Source organism: Lepidochelys kempii, chromosome 5 (assembly GCF_965140265.1).
Source record: "Lepidochelys kempii isolate rLepKem1 chromosome 5, rLepKem1.hap2, whole genome shotgun sequence".
NCBI classification, from domain to species: domain Eukaryota; kingdom Metazoa; phylum Chordata; order Testudines; family Cheloniidae; genus Lepidochelys; species Lepidochelys kempii.
This window is the reverse complement of record NC_133260.1, coordinates 91,095,593-91,115,496: the sequence shown is the minus strand read 5'-3', so window position 1 is coordinate 91,115,496 and position 19,904 is coordinate 91,095,593. Positions and strand designations below refer to the sequence as shown.

The 19,904-nt window shown below is 38.5% G+C and overlaps 2 protein-coding genes across 5 annotated transcripts in view; one reads left to right on the top strand and one right to left on the bottom strand.

Moving 5' to 3' along the window:
* The window catches only part of LOC140911615 (terminal uridylyltransferase 7-like), an 89,245-nt gene extending 71,704 nt beyond the window's left edge, over positions 1–17,541 (top strand). The window contains exon 32 of the mRNA XM_073345004.1: positions 16,837–17,541. The gene's annotated coding sequence lies outside the window, so the exon portion shown is untranslated. The remainder of the gene's footprint in view (positions 1–16,836) is intronic.
* The window catches only part of LOC140911616 (terminal uridylyltransferase 7-like), a 54,010-nt gene that overhangs the window by 18,273 nt on the left and 15,833 nt on the right, over positions 1–19,904 (bottom strand). For all 4 annotated transcript variants that reach the window (XR_012159055.1, XM_073345011.1, XM_073345012.1 and 1 more), the window contains 16 exons: positions 19,194–19,320; positions 17,276–17,395; positions 16,070–16,204; positions 13,351–13,531; positions 11,881–13,022; positions 11,628–11,778; positions 10,776–10,862; positions 8,245–8,345; positions 7,506–7,563; positions 6,781–6,884; positions 3,799–3,888; positions 3,608–3,721; positions 3,404–3,481; positions 1,629–1,806; positions 488–535; positions 306–397 (listed from right to left, as the gene is read on the bottom strand). Coding sequence is in view for 3 of the 4 variants with exons in the window: in XM_073345011.1 (XP_073201112.1) it covers positions 306–397; positions 488–535; positions 1,629–1,806; positions 3,404–3,481; positions 3,608–3,721; positions 3,799–3,888; positions 6,781–6,884; positions 7,506–7,563; positions 8,245–8,345; positions 10,776–10,862; positions 11,628–11,778; positions 11,881–13,022; positions 13,351–13,531; positions 16,070–16,204; positions 17,276–17,395; positions 19,194–19,320 (2,806 nt within the window). In the remaining variant the exon portion in view is untranslated. The remainder of the gene's footprint in view (positions 1–305; positions 398–487; positions 536–1,628; positions 1,807–3,403; positions 3,482–3,607; positions 3,722–3,798; positions 3,889–6,780; positions 6,885–7,505; positions 7,564–8,244; positions 8,346–10,775; positions 10,863–11,627; positions 11,779–11,880; positions 13,023–13,350; positions 13,532–16,069; positions 16,205–17,275; positions 17,396–19,193; positions 19,321–19,904) is intronic.

The following is a 19,904-nucleotide window of genomic DNA, read 5'->3' as shown; positions in this document are numbered from 1 at the left end:
CTCTACGCTTGTACAATGGAGCCCCAACCTGGTTAATGTTAACAGGTGTTGCCACAATATAAGTGTTAAAAAAACCGAAACAACCCATCAACAACTTAGAGGCAGAAGCCGAAAGAACCACCACGATGGAAGTTACCACTGAAATTTGAAAGGAAACTCCTCCTTTCCCCTGCATAAATTACCAAGAAGTTCTTAATAGAGTGCAATTGTTTTCATCTGAGTCATGTGTGAAACTTCACAGTAGGTAAGAGATTTAGATACCAATGTAGAGTGGGTGTGTATCGCTATATTCTAAAGACACTTACCATTTTTGAGGGATATTCTTTAGGAAATCCTTTTATTGGGGTACCAAATACCCTTCTGCCATTGATAAAAGCCTTCATTATAAAATTTGTCACTAGGAAATAAAAGAAAAAAAAAATCAATTGTCTAAATAAATCAAGACCCTCAGCGGATTTGTGGAATGCTTGTGGACCGGGTAACTTACTTTTTCTTGATAAGCCAGCTCCAAGATTGTGGTTCAAATCAAAGGGATCTGTGTGAAGAAATCTGTAGGTATTACTAAAGTCCATATGAAAGCGAACTATGAACCAAACTGATTAATATGAACACAAACAAGCTCATGTTGCTATTACTGATGCAGAATCAATACACTGAAATTGATTTCTCCATATCCTGAAAGAGGATATATTCAGAAGACAGAATCTCAGCAGTCCAGCTATGAACCAAATTGACCAAAATCTTGAAAAAGAGCAATTTTTGAAGGTGAGAGGAAACCCCTCCCACCCACGCAACCTTTCTATCAAAGTTAGATGAGCTAGAAAAACAATGTCTGCATTGACAAGATTTCCCGCATATGGACCCTGATGCAACACAGCACTTAAAGATTTGGTGAACTTCAACTAAACTTTATCTCTGAGGGATTCTTCGTATGCATAAAAGCGAAGCATGTATTTTTTACGTACTTTGCTGGATTAGGGTTTCGGTCTTCTAACAAAAAGGAACAGATTTAAAACATAATGCATTGCATCATTTCAACATTCTGCATAATGCTATACGAAAGCTAATTGAAGAAATGTTTAAGCCAGTCAAACTGATTTGAAACTAGACACTTAATCTTTTCCAAATAAGGGATATGATAAGAACTAAGTGGAGCTGGAGTAGAAGCAAGCTAAAAATCATTTTCAGCTCGTCTGCAAAACATACTAGCAAATGTCATTGTTAGTAACTAGCTTTTACATTCATCTCTGAGTCTGAAGAATCTCTGAGTCTGAAGAATCAAGGAAAAGATTACACAGTGAGACAGACAGACTATGGACTGAATTCCAGTTTCCTTAACCATTCTGATAGTCAGCCCTCAAACAAACAAAATAAAACGTAAAATTCGCTTTTCAACTTTATTTCAGTTGAAAAATAAGGGCTAAATTCCAACCCGACTGAAGTCAATGGGGGGTTTTGTCCCTAACTTCTGAGAGCCAGGATTTCACTCAATGTACTTAGCCGGAGGAAATATCCTAATCCAGCAGGATGAAAAAGTGAAAAACAACATGCGAGAAGAGCAGATTTATTCAAATGGGTTTTAAAGCAATTCCATCCATCAATGAGCTCTGTATTAATTCCTACAATACCTTCAATAACAATATATTTGGAGGTCCACTGCTTCTTGAAAGTTGTAAGCAGATTTTTTCTTCTGATGCAGATAACATGTTCTTTGAAATCAAATTCTTCCGTGTAGAAGCGGAGAAGTCCCAGCCATAGCTCCCCAACAGATTCAGTGTTTGAACCATAGTCTGGCCAACAGGCTGGCTGGAAGTTAGAGAGAAAGATTTCTTCTTCTGAGATTCAGCGATTCAGACAGATTAAGCAAATGCACAGTCATCATTTCAGAGTGTTAGATTACACATAATTGTAATTGGTTATACACAAGTGTGGTTTAGAGTTACTCTAAATCACTTTCCATCCTTTTATATAGTTTGAAGGTTAATACTCAAATTTTGCTGTTTAAATGGTCGGTGGGTATTTTTAGTGTGAAGAGTAGCAATGTGTTGCTTCTTTTTAAACAACTCGCTGTTTATTTTTGATAGCATGCAAAATTGATATGCGTATTGTTAGTTTACTGTTAGGCTGGGTGCCCCTTCAACACAAAGTTATTCCATTGAAGGGTTATGTCACTTATCATCAGGTAGGGAAGAAAGCAGCAGTGTGGCACGTCGGTGGTTATTCTTTAACAAACCTGATAGGATTACTGTTGAATGCAAAGCATTCAGGTTTTGCAAAAATATTTATTCACAGGTGCACTGGTCTCTTGTACTGTAGACAACCAACCATGTTATGGTAGCTTGACAGCACAAAATTGGGATTTCCACACATTTCCATTATATGCCAAATAGTTTTAAGTGAATGGCTTTATCCCCTATACCGCCTTGGAAATCTCAGCTTTGAGTGTTTTAAATAAACTCAGAGATTTATATTTTGGAAGGTCGATTGTATTTTATTAGGCTAAGCCAATAAATATGAATATGTACAGTTCTATACAAAAAGAAAAGGAGTACCTGTGGCACCTTAGAGACTAACAAACATATTTGAGCATAAGCTTTCGTGAGCTACAGCTCACTTCATCGGATGCATTCAGTGGAAAATACAGTGGGGCGATTTATATACCTAGAGAACATGAAACAATGGGTGTTACCATACACACTGTAACGAGATTGATGGTAGCACCCATTGTTTCATGTTCTCTAGGTATATAAATCGCCCCACTGTATTTTCCACTGAATGCAGATGATGAAGTGAGCTGTAGCTCACGAAAGCTTATGCTCAAATACATTTGTTAGTCTCTAAGGTGCCACAAGTACTCCTTTTCTTTTTGCGAATACAGACTAACACGGCTGCTACTCTTGAGTTCTATACAAAAGTTTCCTGGCATGCCCTTTTACAAAGAAGATACTCTGCTTTCAAGTTTCATGCTTGGCTCTCTGTCTTGAGAAACATTACTCTTTTCTCCTCTGAACAAAGTATCATGTCCTAAGGCATGTGCTGTTATAACAGTATCTGGCTCCATTTAACAGCAGAAAAATATTTAGCAGATTCTTTTAAGAACATTTTCAGCATAGTTCTAAACACATTTAGATTACTAAAGCAAGGTGCTGAAGTATCGCTTCACAATTCCAATTGTAAAGGCTGACACAGCTAGGTCCAATAATAGCTGACATTTTATATAACTAAATGAAAAGCTCTCATTTTCAGCCCGTACGTAAAACAGATTAGCAAAAGTCGTTGTTAGTAACTACCTTTTACATTCATCTCCTGCATTTTTCAAATACATGCCTTACCAGAGGTTAGTTTCACTTTACAGAGTTATTGCACGATAATGCTGTATGAGAAAAGTGAATAGAAGACTCACCAACTCATCTATTTTGTCAAAGAAATAAACATTCCAACCATCAACTAAAATTTCAGGCTTCTTTGGCTCCTTGTAGATCTAAGAACAGAAAGTTAACTAGTTAGAGCATGGCTGTTCAGACTTGATGATTTTGATCCCTATTTTGGTCAAGAGTGCACCAAAAAATATCTAACTGGGACCAATTTATTTCTTGACATACGGTACCTCTTGGAGAGCAGGAATGACTGGTGGATTTCGCTGCTGAAGAAAATAAAGCACCATAAGAGTATACGCATAGGAGGACAGGCTACCTCGAGATGCATCTCCAATGTCACACATCTGGAAAGAGAAAAGCAAATTATAAAACTTTTTACTGTGCCTGTTATCACTTTCAGAGTGCCTGAAGTGTTACTCACCTTTGTAAAGACTTTCATTGTGTAACACAGATATTTTACTCTGGAATCAATGGCTGCATAAGAGGACAAGAGTCTTGTGTTATGCAGGGCCTGTAAATAAATAAGGAAGTCAAGTATGGGAAACGGCGTGAGGTGGAAAAAGTGGTAGTTAGCTAACGCCTCTGATCAGGGAGGCTTTGAAAGCAACCTATTTCCTTGAGAGGAGCACAGACCTACAATGATTCACAACCACTTGCACTTGAAAAGCTTGCATCTGTATGAGGGCTGTCGATTAATCGCAGTTAACTCACACGATTAACTAAAAAAAAAAAATGAATCGCGATTAATCGCACTGTTAAACAATAGAATACCAATTGAAGTGTATTAAACATTTTCAGATATATTGATTTCTATTCCAACACAGAATACAAAATGTACAGTGCTCACTTTAGATCATTAGTTTTGATTGAATTTGCATTGTAAATATGAGAAACAAAAGAACCAGTATTTTTCAATTCACCTCATACAAATACCCTAGTGCAATCTCCTTATCATGAAAAAAAATACAAATGTACATTTGTGTGTTACATAACTGCACTCAACAACAAAACAAGGTAAATCTTTAGAGCCTACAAGTCCACTCAGTCCTACTTCTTGTGCAGTCTATCGCTAAGACAAACAAGTTTGTTTACACTTACGGGATATACTCTGTCTGCTTCTTATTTGCAATGTCACTTGAAAGTGAGAACAGGCATTCACATGGCACTTTTATAGCTGGTGTTGCAAGGTATTTATGTGTCAGATATGCTAAACATTCATATGCCCCTTCATGCTTTGGCCACCATTTCAGAGGACCTGTTTCTATGCTGATGACGCTCGTTAAAAAAATAATACAGTAATTAAATTTGTAAGTGAACTCCTTGGAGGGAGAATTGTATGTCTCCTGTTCTGTTTTACCCGCATTCTGACATACATTTCATGTTAGAGCAGTCTTGGATGATGACCCAGGACACGTTCGTTTTAAGAACACTTTCACAGCAGATTTGCCAAAAGGCAAAGAAAGTACCAATGCGGGATTTCTAAAAATAGCGACAGCACTCGACCCCTGGTTTAAGAATCTGAAATGCTGTCCAAAATCTGAGAGGGACGATGCATGGAGTATGCTTTCAGAAGTCCTAAGAGAGCAACCCTCAGATGCAGAAACTACAGAACCTGAACCACCAAAAAAGAAAATCAACCTTCCGCTGGCGGCATCTGACTCGGATGATGAAAATGAACATGCGTCTATCCGCTCTGCCTTGGATTGTTATCGAGCAGAGCCCATCATCAGCATGGACGCATGTCCTCAGGAATGGTGGTTGAAGCACGAGCATGAATCTTTAGCGCACCTGGCACGTAAATATCTTGACACGCCGGCTACAACCGTGCCATGCGAACATCTGTTCTCACTTTCAGGTGACGTTGTAAACAAGAAGCAGGCACCATTATCTCCTGCAAATTGTAGCCAAACTTGTTTGTCTGAGCGATTGGCTGAAGTAGGACTGAGTGGACTTGTAGGCTCTAAAGTTTTACATTGTTTTATTTTTGAATGCAGTTATTTTCTTGTATATAATTCTACATTTCTAAGTTCAACTTTCATGATAAAGAGATTGGACTACAGTACTTGTGTTAGGTGAATTGAAAAATACTATTTCTTTTGTTTTTTACAGTGCAAATATTTGTAATCAAAAAGAAATAAAGTGAGCAGTGTACACTTTGTATTCTGTGTTGTAACTGAAATATATTTGAAAATGTAGAAAACATCCAAAAATATTTACATAAATGGTATTCTATTATTGTTTAACAGCACAATTAACCGTTTTAATCGCTTGACAGCCCTAATATGTATGAATATACATGTGTCTGTGTGTGTACAAATGTGTGAGCACATACACTTTCACCTATTTACAACTTAAACTGTTAAGTGCACTGAATTAGAAGGCACACGCTGCAGTTGTTTGGAGCTCAGCAAAACCACTTACCGAGTTCTGCACATTAAAACCTGTTTTATTCAGACAGGAAGCGTTCATCAGGAGAGCGCGGTTACCACCTGCTCTGGTGGGAGGAGCTTATCAAGATTCTTAACTTTCATCTGCTCACAAACAATATGCAGAAGCATCCAAAAGGCAATACCTCAGAAGAGTGAAGCATCAAGCTACTACTGTATTTCTAAGGCATGTGGCAGAGCATAAATTCTGGGGCAGTTCCTAAACCCACAAATGCAGTTCATCCCAGAAATGCAGGCACTACCAACTGACACATACAGACGCGTAACCTGACGAACAGGCTTTCACCACACCTAGCATTTAAAATAATCTCCCTCAGCTGATACAGAGACTTACTGTCTCAATGAATTTGCTTTTGAAGTCTAGAGTCACTGATTAAATAGGTTTTTTAAAACATTTGGCCACGTACTTGGGACATAAATTTTGCTTCCATGGAGAATGTAACAAGGCGAGCCGGGTTTGGGACCATTCTCAAAGTCCTGCTAACTGTAGCACCTGGGGCTTTTCATAATCCAGATAATCTACGGTTAAAACCCTCCAAGTTAAAAAGGCTTGTGTGGCCAGATTTGAATCTGGTAAAAGGAGGATTGTTTCCAGCTAATGTTTTCCACCTTTCACCAGCCTAATTCTCCAGAGCATAGCGTGCAATGGAAAGCGACTTATTTTGTTAGAGATGAGACAGCCCTGATACCGTGACAGTCCCCACACTTAACACATGCAGCGATGGTCTTCTCGCTGCCCAGGATGTTACGCCTTTCCCTCCAAGTCCTACAAAAGGATCAATGCACCCCAAAACACTGGTGTTTGCTATTATTAAGCTAACTAAATTTACTACTAGCGTACAATTTTAGCAGAAAACAGCTGCTCTGCCTCCTTTCACTTCACCCAGAAAGAGTCGAATGGAGGATTAGAACCTCAAAATCTAACTGGAATAGGTGATTTATAATCGTGATCTTACCAGTGTATTATATAAACTGATATCTACTTCAAGACTGCTTCTCACATGGAAGAACTTGACAATTGGCACTTTAGCAGTTGTTATTGGCAAGACATTTCTTAGACCTAGGAAGGAATATTAAGTTTGGCTTTCACTTTAATACAATGAATATTCATTATTCATAGCGTTTCTGGCATTAGTTTTCATTTAACATTAGCTGAAAACTAAATTGTTGTTTAAATAGCAAAATAGCATAAATACCTATCTGGTACAGAGTGAATGAAATCCTCATAAAAAGGCATTTACATGTGATTTTTACAGGAATATACTGTGACGCTAAACTGTAATGTCTAGTGTGTGCCAGCTTCAGCATTATTAATATTATTATTAATGTTACTTGTGAACAAACAAAAAAATGGATATGTAAATACAAACCTATAACCACTGTCCGAAGGGTCAAACGTGTAACTTAGGACTTGTTTTCACGTATGTTATTAACACAGTATCAGAGTCTAATTTAGGCCTGGTTCTATAAACCTTAGAACCCTTCAAATGGGCCTGGTCATGCAATGAAGGTCTACAAATGTTCACAATCTAAGTCCCCAATCCTGCTAACACTGAACTCTTCAGTGCATTAGTTATCTTAATGATATCTGTGTACTTATACCCCTGAACCTTCTGACTCCATAAATAGTATACAAATTCATGTACACAGAACTATCCACTCTTATTCTCTAGGAAGGTACCTGAATGTTTCTTAAGCACTCTGGCTAATTCTTCAATTATTCTTATGCAATCAAGTCCCTGAAAAAGGAGAGGAAAAAAGATTTCAGTGCACTGATAATGTTTTGTGCCCATCGCAAAATTCTAGAAAAGCTATATGTAAGCATTACTATTAGACCATGTCCTAGCCAAGCCATTTCAGTTCATGTGCCATTCATTGCCCGTCATTAGGCTCAAAGCCATATCATTAAAAAGACACCTAAATTGTACACTCAGCGGCATTCATACCAGACAGTTTCAAAATGTAGCGTATTTTCAAGTCAACACTAAACGATACCCTAATGTTCTTAAAAGAGTTCATGCATGCATAAACATGCATTTAAAGCATGTGCTAATTTATATAACCAAAAAGAAAAAGACTTGCTTCTTTCTCACCCCATCTTCGTTTTCTACCTTACCATGCATCAACACTGTGATGCTGAATCAATGTACCTCATACATTTCCCTGTCAAACAATATTAACATTTCACTGAAGAATCTACGAATAAGCTCAACGGTAAAGGAAGAAAATCTTAAACCGGATTAGCCGACACAGCAGCAAGACACTAGCCAATTTACGTTTTTTGGTAGAAGTTCTATTTCCTTTTTCAGCGACTGCGCAAGTCCTTTTTGCAAAAGGATGTCACGAGACAGTGGTCACAGCAACAATAGCTCTATCTATAAAATACCAGTACAAGTTATACAAAAGAGCTCTAAGTCTACCTCAGAAGTTTCCAGTCCATCAATTGTCATACAGATATCAAGGTCACTTTGTTTGAAGCCAAAGCCATTTTTTGATGAGCCAAACAAGTTCAACCTGGTTCCTGTAAAGGACACAACACTATAACCACATCTGATACACCATCAGTTCAGTTTTAATAGCTAGGGTCTGATTTGGCCAATGTTGAACACCATTTTTCGGTAATAATGGACTTTACAAGGAATAGTTATTAAATATAGGGCATATTTCTTCATTGTCTATGGACGATAATGCTGTACAGTTACTGGTCTAATTCAGTACCTTTTAGAGTAATAAATTAAAAGGCATTTGTGTCAAAACAATGACTAAACCGTACAGCAAAATTTTCATCATTTTTGGCATTAAGAAAAAAAGGATTCGCGAACAGGTGTTCTTTATAGCCAGAGTATGCACACAATTTTCATATTTCAATGTGATTTACAAGATGACAGTATCCCTGCAATAAGCTTTCGTGGGCTACAGCCCACCTCATCGGATGCACAGAATGGAACGTATAGTAAGACGACATATATGCATTCTATGCATCCGATGAAGTGGGCTGTAGCTCACAAAAGCTTGTGCTCAAATAAATTGGTTAGTCTCTAAGGTGCCACAAGTACTCCTGTACTTTTTGCGGATACAGACTAACATGGCTGCTACTCTGAAACCTATCCCTGCAATGTCTCTTTTCTGGCTTTTGTTAATTTTTTGAACAAATTTAGTAACCTGCAGGGGTTTACGGAGCAGGTGCAGTAGTGATAGATGATTTTCAGGCCCCTATGGCAGTCTGAATAGTAATGGGGATTTGGACTGGAAAAGAGAGCCTGGAAGTAATTAAATCAGTGATTAGCACAGCCCTCCACCTCTACCCTCCTCTGGTGACAAGCCACCAGTCTTCAGTGTACAATGAAAATTAAGATTAAATATAAAATTTAGGATAGGTATCAAAGTTAATATATTTACTGACTTTTCAGAGATTTCAAGGCCAGAAGAAAACACTGTGATAATTGAATGCGACTTCCTGTGTAACTATGATACTCACAGTGCCGGAATCCTTCAGAAATAATGAATTTAACTTCACCTCACCCCTTTGAGGCAGGGAAGAATCCCCATTTTACAAATTGGAATGAAGACACAGAGATTAAGAAATTTACCCAGGATCAAATAGGAGTCCGACACACCCAGGAACAAATTAAGTGGCAAACTAACTAGATTAGCAGCACGAGGATTTGACTAAATCCTTGAGGATCTGGATAAGCGATACAAGAACTCTCTTTGGGTTACGACAAGTCTTTACAGATGCAACAATCTTTGGCCAAAAATTCCACATGCAGCCTGCATACAAATTTGGCAAGACTATGAACTGAAGCCCAGGTGGTTACCGTATATATTTCCAGAAATAGAAACCGTAGCTCCAGTCTACGGAGCTTTGCTGAGAGCCAAGAGTTATGTCTCTGCTTTAGAATACTCCCAGAGTGATGGACAGGCAGTACATTTTTCTTTCTACACTGAGAATAAGGGCAGAAAAATAAAGCTAGTTCTTAGATGAACTGAAAAGGAAGGGGATACTTTTGGCCTGATCAAGGTTCCAAGGTGGGGTGCCAGGGGTTTCAGAATGTCTGTAGCAGTCTTACAAGAATGAATACAATGACTGGAACAGCGAACTTTGACTCACGAATTTGAGATGAAAATGCTAGTTATGAAAGTTTTGTTATAAAATTGTGATTACTGGTTACTTAAACAGCTATTGTTTGTGCCTGCTGATGTCATGATCTTTTCTCATCAACAGGATATAAAAAAAAATAGAAATGGACATGTTTTTGGAGCTTTTTGTTTGTTTGTTTTAAGAAAGAGCACAATCTCAAGGAGGCAGGGCATAATCATAGAATATCAGGGTTGGAAGGGACCTCAGGAGGTCATCTAGACCAACCCCCTGCTCAAAGCAGGACCAATCCCCACCTAAATCATCCCAGCCAGGGCTTTGTCAAGCCTGACCTTAAAAACTTCAAAGGAAGGAGATTCCGTTACCTAGGGAGGTGGTAGAATCTCCTTCCTTTGAAGTTTTTAAGGTCAGGCTTGACAAAGCCCTGGCTGGGATGATTTAGGTGGGGATTGGTCCTGCTTTGAGCAGGGGTTGGTCTAGATGACCTCCTGAGGTCCCTTCCAACCCTGATATTCTATGATTATGCCCTGCCTCCTTGAGATTGTGCTCTTTCTTAAAACAAACAAACAAAAAGCTCCAAAAACATGTCCATTTCTATTTTTTTTTTATAACGTATGAGGTGGAAACTTCAAGCTTTAACAGCGAGCTGAGATTATTGCAAGAGAAAATATTCCCAATTAATCTGAAGTCCTATAGCAGAGTCTTAAACAACTAAACAGAATATTTTAAGAAGAAGTTTAAATTAGCTAACGTTGTTCTTTACACTGGTACAATGAAATTGTTGAAAATGCTAAAAAAGTGAAACTTTAAAAAAAAACTAAATAGGAGTATGAAAAGAAGCTGCACAATTACCTGGAAACTCCTGTCTGATGAAGCTTTCCAGATTTTGCCGTATATGTTCACGAGCCTGATCCTCTATAATATTTGGAGCAAAATCCTCTTCAAAAAAAGCCAGAAACACACCCATTCAGGCAAAATATGTAAAAACATTGCCACCGTTAAGTGACAGGAAGGGGGAAAAAAGGAAATTGATGTGGGAGGGGGAGAGAGGGAAGAGTGGGTAGAAGCAGAGAAATACTAAGTCAAACAAAAAAATACATTAGGAAAACAGTTGTTTTGTCTAGTCAGAAGTGAAGGGTGCCAAGATCAAATGAATGCGGGGGGGGGGGGGGCAGAGGGAGGAAGAATGGTTCAAAAAATCTGAAGTCAGCGTATCGTTCTTTCTAGAAATGGTCCTGCCTTTGTTCTTTCAAACAGCAATTTCTGGTAACGAGATACAAAATATCACACAAAGAACCGCACTGAAGAGAGTCAGACAACATTTTTGGAAAAAGGATGCCTCATATAGGCTCTGAAGTCTATGTGTAGATGCCTAAATTTCAGGAATATCCAATATCCAGCAGCTTTCATTGACTCCATGTTTAGTTCACGGAGTCATGAGATCAGCCTACGCACTTTGGATTTTTACTCTTTGGAGGTACAATTTAGACTTATGAATATAACAAGTATCAGGTGCAATTTAGCAATTAAACTAATGTCATTACCCTACAGAATCTCACCTGTTGTACTAAGTTGGCTACTTTCAAAACCCAGCTCCACTGATGCTGTTGACCTCAGAGAATTCCCTAAAGTACTATTAAAATCTAGCTGACTAATTCATATTTTCCATAAACATATTGAAAGAGTGCAGTATTGATGACTTACTGTAACACTGGATGCAAACTTGATCTAAAATATTTGAAAACTTGGGTGTCAATGCTGGCAAAGGGTCTAGCTCAATTTTTTTGAAGTCTTCTGGACAATCCCTCTTTAGGTGACCTTCTCGTCTGCACAAGCTACATACAACCATAGGAGACTGCGTGAATAGAAAGCAAGACATTTTTTAAGTCTACGGCCCTTTCATGAATCAGAACTATACTTAGTAATATTTCCTGGTGGTTAGATGTTAAAAGCTTACCTTGCCCTTTGTGAAAGCGGGTTTATTAAATTCATAAAAGAGCTCAGATTCCATAAATTGTCCTATTAGTATGTCCTCTTCACAAAGGCTTCCTTTCTCTATAAAATCCTCTTCATTCAAATCTACCCTTAGAGATTTATCTACATGTTTTCCCAGCTCTGTCTCTTCATATTTAACAGAGACGGACAATTCTTCCTCAGACAGTGCATCTTCATCCCCAGATGCAGTGTAAGTATTGTCCAGCTCATCATCTTGTCCAGTCACAATCCCACCACATTCTGTTTGGTTTAGGAGAAAACTCTGTTCTCCCTCCTCTTCCTCTCCTTCCTCATCCGAGTTATTTATTTCAGATAACGAAGGTGCACGTTTGTTCAGGGAATCATCCAGTTCATCAGTCCCCTCTGTGCTCTCCTCATCCATGTCAGCCTTATCGTCGAGTATTACATTGCACTCTAAACCAAACTCATCACTCTCTCTGACTACAGTGCTCTGAACACCTTCAGAGTCCGAAATACCGTATGTTTCAATATCATGCTCACTTGCTGGAATAGGGAGATCTCCATTTTCACTGTAGTCATCCAAGCCTTGATCAATAACTATCACATTTTTCTGCCATTTCTCATCTTGGTCATGTTCTTCCTCCTCCTCCTCCTCCTCCTCCTCATTTCCACTTTCTGTCTCTACACAGCTTGGTTTGAAGTTCTCATTATCACCAGAAATCATCTCTTCAATTACAAAGTCTGAATCTTCCTGAGCAATTCCCAAATGTCCTATATCATCTGCCAATTCTTCTTTGGCCACGCTTTCAGAGACAAACACCTTTGAAGGATCAACTGTACATGCCTGAGGCGTGTCTATACTTCTATCAATAATATTAATACAATCAGCTGCTACCACTTCCCCCATTTGGTCAGCTATGTTTTGCGTATCGGTGGCATCATGCTTTATGGCATCCTTTTCAGGTTCTAATCTTTGTGATGTCTCCTCATTGACGTTCAAAGGCTTTTGGGGGCTGGATTTTGTAGGTTTTTTGTGGGGCAAGGCAAAATATTTGTAAGTTGCCCTTAAGCAGTGAAGAATATATTCATATACTAGCTGACTGTTCAGAGTTCTTGCCACATTCCTCTTTACTGAGTAAGGGTCTGAAAGAAAAAGAAAGCCAGGAGCTAACTGAATACAAAAGTCTAACACTTCATTGATGGATATAAAGAAGCAGCAAAGACAGGTTTGATTAGTCCTGTTTTGTTTTACAACAAATTTTAGATATATTGTCAATTAATTTAATGATCTGTTTTAGGAACGCATTAGCAATAAAGAGAGCTCTAGACTTTGTGGAGGAAACTGTATATGTTTAAAACATTTTATAATATCACACAGAAACATATGCCTGAAATTGTTTTTCTAACATATCTGACAGCGTACTTGGTAAGTCAGAGGGCCGATAAGTCTTAATTGACAGACTTCAGGTACCTTCCACAGCCATGCGCTTTTTAGGCCAGTCCTTTGATTCACGAGACACTGGTTCTTTGAGTCGTATACTGATGACCAGATCAGCCAGATTAAACTCCAAGGCATAGAAGCGAAGCAGTTCTACCCAAAGCTGCCCAACTGGTGCTGAACACTGGTGTCCTGAATCAAACACTAAGGGAACCTGTTAATTAGAAACAAAACCCTCTTCAGTTTTTCAGTTTTAAGGTGGATGAAAAACCCTCTTTTATGGGGCAGAAAAATCATTCTGCCAGTCTTAAACTTGCTTTTCACTGACACACAGTCACGTCTGCGACGAGTGTGCAGGTCTCAACAATAAAAATTAATGCTCTACTCAAACAAGGCAAACTACAACATTATGAGAGTTAAACACACATTTTACAGCTACAGAAGAGGACAATTCAAAGAGATAGTTATCTTGATTTACACTAACACCTCAAACTCTTATAAATCAAATGTAATAACGGTTGGACAGTGACATGTATGATTATGGCTAATATGAATCATGATTGTGTATTTAAATAAAAATGTTCTTGTGCTATCATTAATACACTTCAAAGTGAGCATTTCAGAGCATAAAAACCTCAGTTAGGGTGAAAGATATAGCCTCATCAAATGCAAAACATTCTTCAGAAAGAATCACCCTGTATGGTCACTTAAATGTACAGACACAAAATGGGCACTTCAAGCAAGAAGGGGAAGCGACAGACAGAGCAAATTACACAGTTTAAAATCTCTGTGGATATTTATTCTGCCAACTCTGAAAGTTTGTCCTCTTTGGTTGGAGTTGTTTCTTAGGGCTAACCATCAATAATTTGGCATGAAGCAAAAGACGTGGATGCTGGGATTCAGTGCTAATCCAGTTTGGTATTGTGACAAATTATTGACACAGTCTTTTAGAGTACATTATGCTTTTCCTTAGATTCAGGCGGTCCTAGCTTTTACGGCTATACATTATCTTAATATACTTGTAAGAATTTAGTTTACGTGAATTTTATAATGGCTCTGATTTATAAACACAGCACAAATTATTTTTAAAAGGATTTCATATTTTTGCTATATAAAGATTGCTTAGTATTTTACCAAATAAGATCTTTTTAGACAAGATCATGGAGTATTTTACACTTAAAACATCATAAATGTTAGCCATTGTTGGATTAAGTTTATGTAACTTCTGTATTATAAAACACTCCCATGTGCGATTTGGACTGAATTTATACAGTTATGCTATTTCTAAAAAGAGCAATGCTATTAGATAAGAAAAATAGTAGTTTGAAATTAAGAGTTACTCAGTTGACATAGTCAAGTCTGAAAAAGGATTTTTGGAATTCTGTCAACTACAGTTGTCCCCTACTTTAAGAAATATTAACAACCCAGGACTGTGACCCTGGGACCTCTTGGTGCCAACTAGCTGAAGGCACAGGGGATCTGGTATCTACATACTGGTTCACTGAAGCGGTCTCTAATGAAAACCTGTGGCACACTGGTCAGCATAATCATTGTGAGATGTGTGTACCGATAATATGTAAGGAGTTACGTATACATAGACCTTAAGCACATAATTTTCAGTGCGAGTTAAGGCAGGTCACCAGAAGGGGATCAGCATACTCCTGCCAGGCAAGCGAGAAGAGATGCTTATCTCTGGCTGGCTGGTCAAGTGCATTATGTGTGGTCTACTTCACAAATGGAAGCCCACCTACTATCTGAGCACAAGGCTAATCAAGAGATCGTAAAAACCGACAAGAAAGGAGCACAGAGGAAAAAACAACGAATGGGAGGAGAGAAGGGGAATCCTGTTCACAAGTTAAGACAATGGATTTTTGTACGGTAACGGTAGAGAGACAAATTGCATCGTTCACCTAGGAGACAAGCTGACAGCATGCTTCTCTTATGAACAGAGGGTCACAACCAACCTTGCTGCTAAAAGCCGGGAGAAAGATTTTTTGGATGAGACAACCTTTATCAGACAGGAAAAAAGTGTTGTTCGTTAAGTTTAGGCCTTGGCTCTTTTCTCATAGATTTGTTTATAGTGAAAACAAGTATAAGTTTAAGTGCCATGTGTTAAGCTGAGCTGTGGTCTAAGGAGTAACTGGGAAGCTGTGGTGAACTGCTCCTTTGGGAACAGTGGGTCTGGTAATTGTGTGAGTGTCCAGTGGTTTAGGGACTGGACACTGTAGGCGTGCTTGGAGGACTCGGGTGCTGGAGTGTGCCTATCACTAACCTGGAAAAAGAGAGAGTGGGGCCTGTGGAGGTCTGGAGGGGAAGTTTGTGTTGCCAGTAGCTGATGGAGTCAGAGAGTGATCCACAGTGGGCATAGAAAAGGCTTCCGCATAGCGAGGTGCCTTACAACCCTGGGTATCCCTGGCAAGCATCACCAATACCTTAAGACTTAGAATTACTTCCTGGTCTCCTACTACTTGTCACATTTGTCTTCAGATGTCGCATACGCAACAGAAAACCAGTCACTGAATTACAGAGACAAGGTGGGTGAGGTAATACATTTTTATCACCACCCACTTTGTCTCTCTAATATCCTGGGACTGACACGGCCACAACACTGCACACAGCCACTGAATTATGCAGGTTAGCTTCGCAATACATCAACAATTTTACTTCACTTAAAATAAAGACGGGTGGTCATTGCTGAGAGTAGCAGTAGCGATTTCTAGATTACTACTGAAGTAACTGAAATGGTTCAGACCTTGCCCCTTTTAGGAGAAGCTTCTTTTGGAGAATCAGCATCATCAACAGCAGGATTATACTCCCAGACCACGATATCGTTCTCAACATCTTTAAGGTTGAAGTTTACTAATTTGTTTAAGGAGAATCCTCCAATCTGGAGAGTGCAGAGGGAAAGAGGAAAAAACACCAGACACCTTTTTTATCTGAAGAATTTCAAACCAACATCCTCCATACTATTAATCATCCAGAAAAAAGTCAGTATTTTAAAGACGTACAAAAATCATCACACACTATACCCATAATAAAGACAGGCTTACTGAATTCTCATTCGATAGGGTTCTTCCTCCCCAGGTAATCGGCTTTCTGATTAAACGTCACCAATGCGCACTACAACTCCATTAGTCGATTTTCAAAATAAGAAATTACACGCAGTAGCCATCTAGTTATGATTTATATTGGTATCTTTACTTTGTTAGAGGTTCCGTCACGTGGCTTTAAATAAAATTTTATACATACATCGATTTGACTCGTTAACCAAGATCAAGAGCTGTATGTAAATAGCAAGTCTGTAAACAATTCTGAAATATGCTAATGAGAAAATAGATCAGTGTTTGAAGAAGTCTGTTATAGGCCTAGGATAAACGTTAAGTGCCTAAGTCCCACTCAAAAGTTAGAGTTGTTTTTGAAAAAAATTACACATAGGATACCACCTTAATTAATCCCCCTTGTGCCCAGGCATGATGATACAGTCTGTAACTACATAATTGCATATTATTTTTTCCATAGGACCCCCGCCACATCAGTGCGCAGTATGGACCTGCGGTATGGGTGAATCAAGACTGTGCAGCCAAGGAGATGGGGGCCACACACTGAACAATGAGAAAACAAAAGAGAGCGAATAACTGCTCATTAAGTGAGCACTGTCCATTCCGTGCACTGAATGAGGCTAGTATCCTGTGGAAAATAATATGTGATCACGTAATTAAAGACTGCGTCATAATGCTTGCGCGCAAGGGGGAGGAATTAAAATTGCTCAACCAAACTTAATTGTGGCATGTTCTTGTCACATATATTATGCACACAAAAACTATACTGATATTTTGCTGTTGGTGACTAAGTGTCTTACTCTCCTGCACAAGGGATAGGCAAGACACAAGCAAGTAATAATTTACAATTATAACAGAAAATATCACCCTCAGATTGATGAGACTTAAGTGGCACGTACCCACAATCCCAAATAAACAGGCAGAAATGGCTCTTTCCTCTGTTGTAGAAAGAAAATGACCATTAAAGCAAACACGTAAGAAGGCAAACCTCCTTCTTCAGGACGATCAGCACAACACAGCTGTAAAAAAAAAATTGAAACACGTTAATATTTTTCCGCATCAAGCTTTTTATTACAAATAGTCTTTTTGGTATCTATCATCATTCTCCTATTTGCAAAACCATCAATTTAAATACCGGAAGAGAGCGCGAAGATTTACATAACTCGTTTGTCCCCATGTTGTGGGATGTGTTTGGTTCCAAAGGACTTCACGGAGTTATTAAAATCACAGCCGGTGTTCTAGCAGAACAATACTGAAATCACTTTTCTTGTATGCATTCCATTCTGATAATCAGATCTGATAATCTTCCAGCCATACAAGCTACTGGTTGTACGCAACAGTTGGGATTTGCAGTGATGGTGAAGGGAAATTGCGTCAATGAGATCTCGGCATAATTCCCTTCAGCTCCTTTAACGAACTGCTCATTTTCAGTTTAAAGAGTTATGGTATGATAAATTCAGAATTGTGACTCTTATCTTTGTACTGTAATCTGCTCAAGCTATTTCAGAAATCAAGACTTGAGGTGGCATATGTGGTATGTATACCCAGAGTACTGACTAAGATTCACAAAGATGACTGGCTTATTTAGGACTTCAAACTTCACCATTTGAAAGCGACTTGCTACATGAAACAAACATACCCTGCCTTCCGTCAAACACATATCATACTTGCACCAAATACTCAAAGATTCCACTACTCATTTTGTCCACATGAACTCTTCCTAATTTGTTTCCATTAACTTCAAATGTGAAAATTACCTCATATGACAAATTTTAAGAATTCTTCACAAATAATCTTCCCCTTCTATGCACTTGAGGCACTTTTGCAGCTGGTACTCAGGTGCAGAGAAGCTGGGATTTCATAAGCAATTTTTTAAAAGACTAACAGACAAAGATATGCATATCAACATCTTTATATTTTATAAGCGTTGCTATTAATGTGGTTAGACTCTCAGCAATCACGTAACAAAAGAGCTTGTTAAGCAACATTATGGTGGATTTTTTTTGGTACAAAGTCAAGAAATTCCAGCTAGAGTTTCACATCAACCTCTATGATCATATACCAAACGCTGCCTATGTAAAGAGATCTTTAAGTGGAAAGGCAAGTTGGCACAGTTGCGGTTGCTGTATACACTATAATTTAGTGCAACTCATATCGACTCATATGTGCGACAATTAGATAATCTCAGTCAGTGCATGCACGTAATGGGCAAAGAAAATAATATACTGCACATAACAAATATTGTATTCCTCAGAGGAGGAAAGCCGGTGGGTCACATTTAAAGTTCAAAGACGTTTTTGAATTATAAGAACCTAATAAAGCAACTGAAAGTTTCTTAAAAGCATGAAATACTGTTATATTTAGATCATTGAAGCAACTGAATAGATTCTTCTTGTAGAGTCACTCAATCTAAACCAGCGATTTTCAGCTTTCCATACAGCAAGCCCCTTTTCCATAGCAGGGCACACCGTCTATCCAACCCCTAATGGAGCCATATGAAGGACAGGGCAATTACAATCTGTTTGTGACTGCCCGCATCCCCCAAGGTAGAGAACCCCTGCTCTAGATCATGCAAAATTTCAGACCAAAAGAGTAACTTTTTCCCAAGAAGAGACTTAGAGCAATCGCATTCCTAAACTACAACTGGAGATTTACTAGCAGGACATTGGACTAAAAGAGAAACACCATGAAAACCAGGATGTATCTTGGTTAAACTTTTGTACACTGCCTACCTTCTCTTATCCAGGTGCCTGTTTTGAGAAACTCATCACACAAGAGTTGGACAAAAAGAACGGTTTTTATTAAAAAAAGACTCACCTTCGCCCAGTACCTGAAGGCAATCACTAGAGGTACAAGAGTTGGTTCTAGTTTTCCAAGAGTAGCCAAATGGTTTGTCGTCAGACAAGCATTTTCATTCCCTGCGCTTACTTTACAAACAAGGCCACTACAATGACAAAGAAACAACCTGAAAATCCTGCAGGTGTTTTAAGGAAAGCCGTATGTCAGATGAAATCTTACAACCTATCACAAAATTGAGGCTATGATGACAGATTTAACAGCCTCAGAGGCTTAACATTACAATGAAAGGAAGCAAACAAAACCAGTTTGACCTGTGTATTTAGTTTTACAATTTAAACATTTCAAGCTTTTACAAGAGCAAAAGCATTTTAAAATTCACAGCAATTCATCACTCACTTTCTGGAGATTTTTTTTAAGCAACTAAATCATTTAGTCAATGAACTAAAACATCACACATTGTCATTTTCTTCCGTGAATCAAAATAATTTCACTGTACCAAACCCCGTTACTAAAACAGTTCATAAACTATTTCCAGAGTGCAGGAAAAAAAATCAGTAATGAAAGACCAAGGAACTGCAAACAACTGGTGATAGATTCTACATCAGTAGCTAGTTACACAATATTTCATGAATCTGAAGTGGTATGTGGTAAGTGGGCAAAACAAAATGCCTCACTCCTTTCCTCATAGCACTAAAGCTATTTAAGCTCCCCTTACATTGTTTTTTAGGT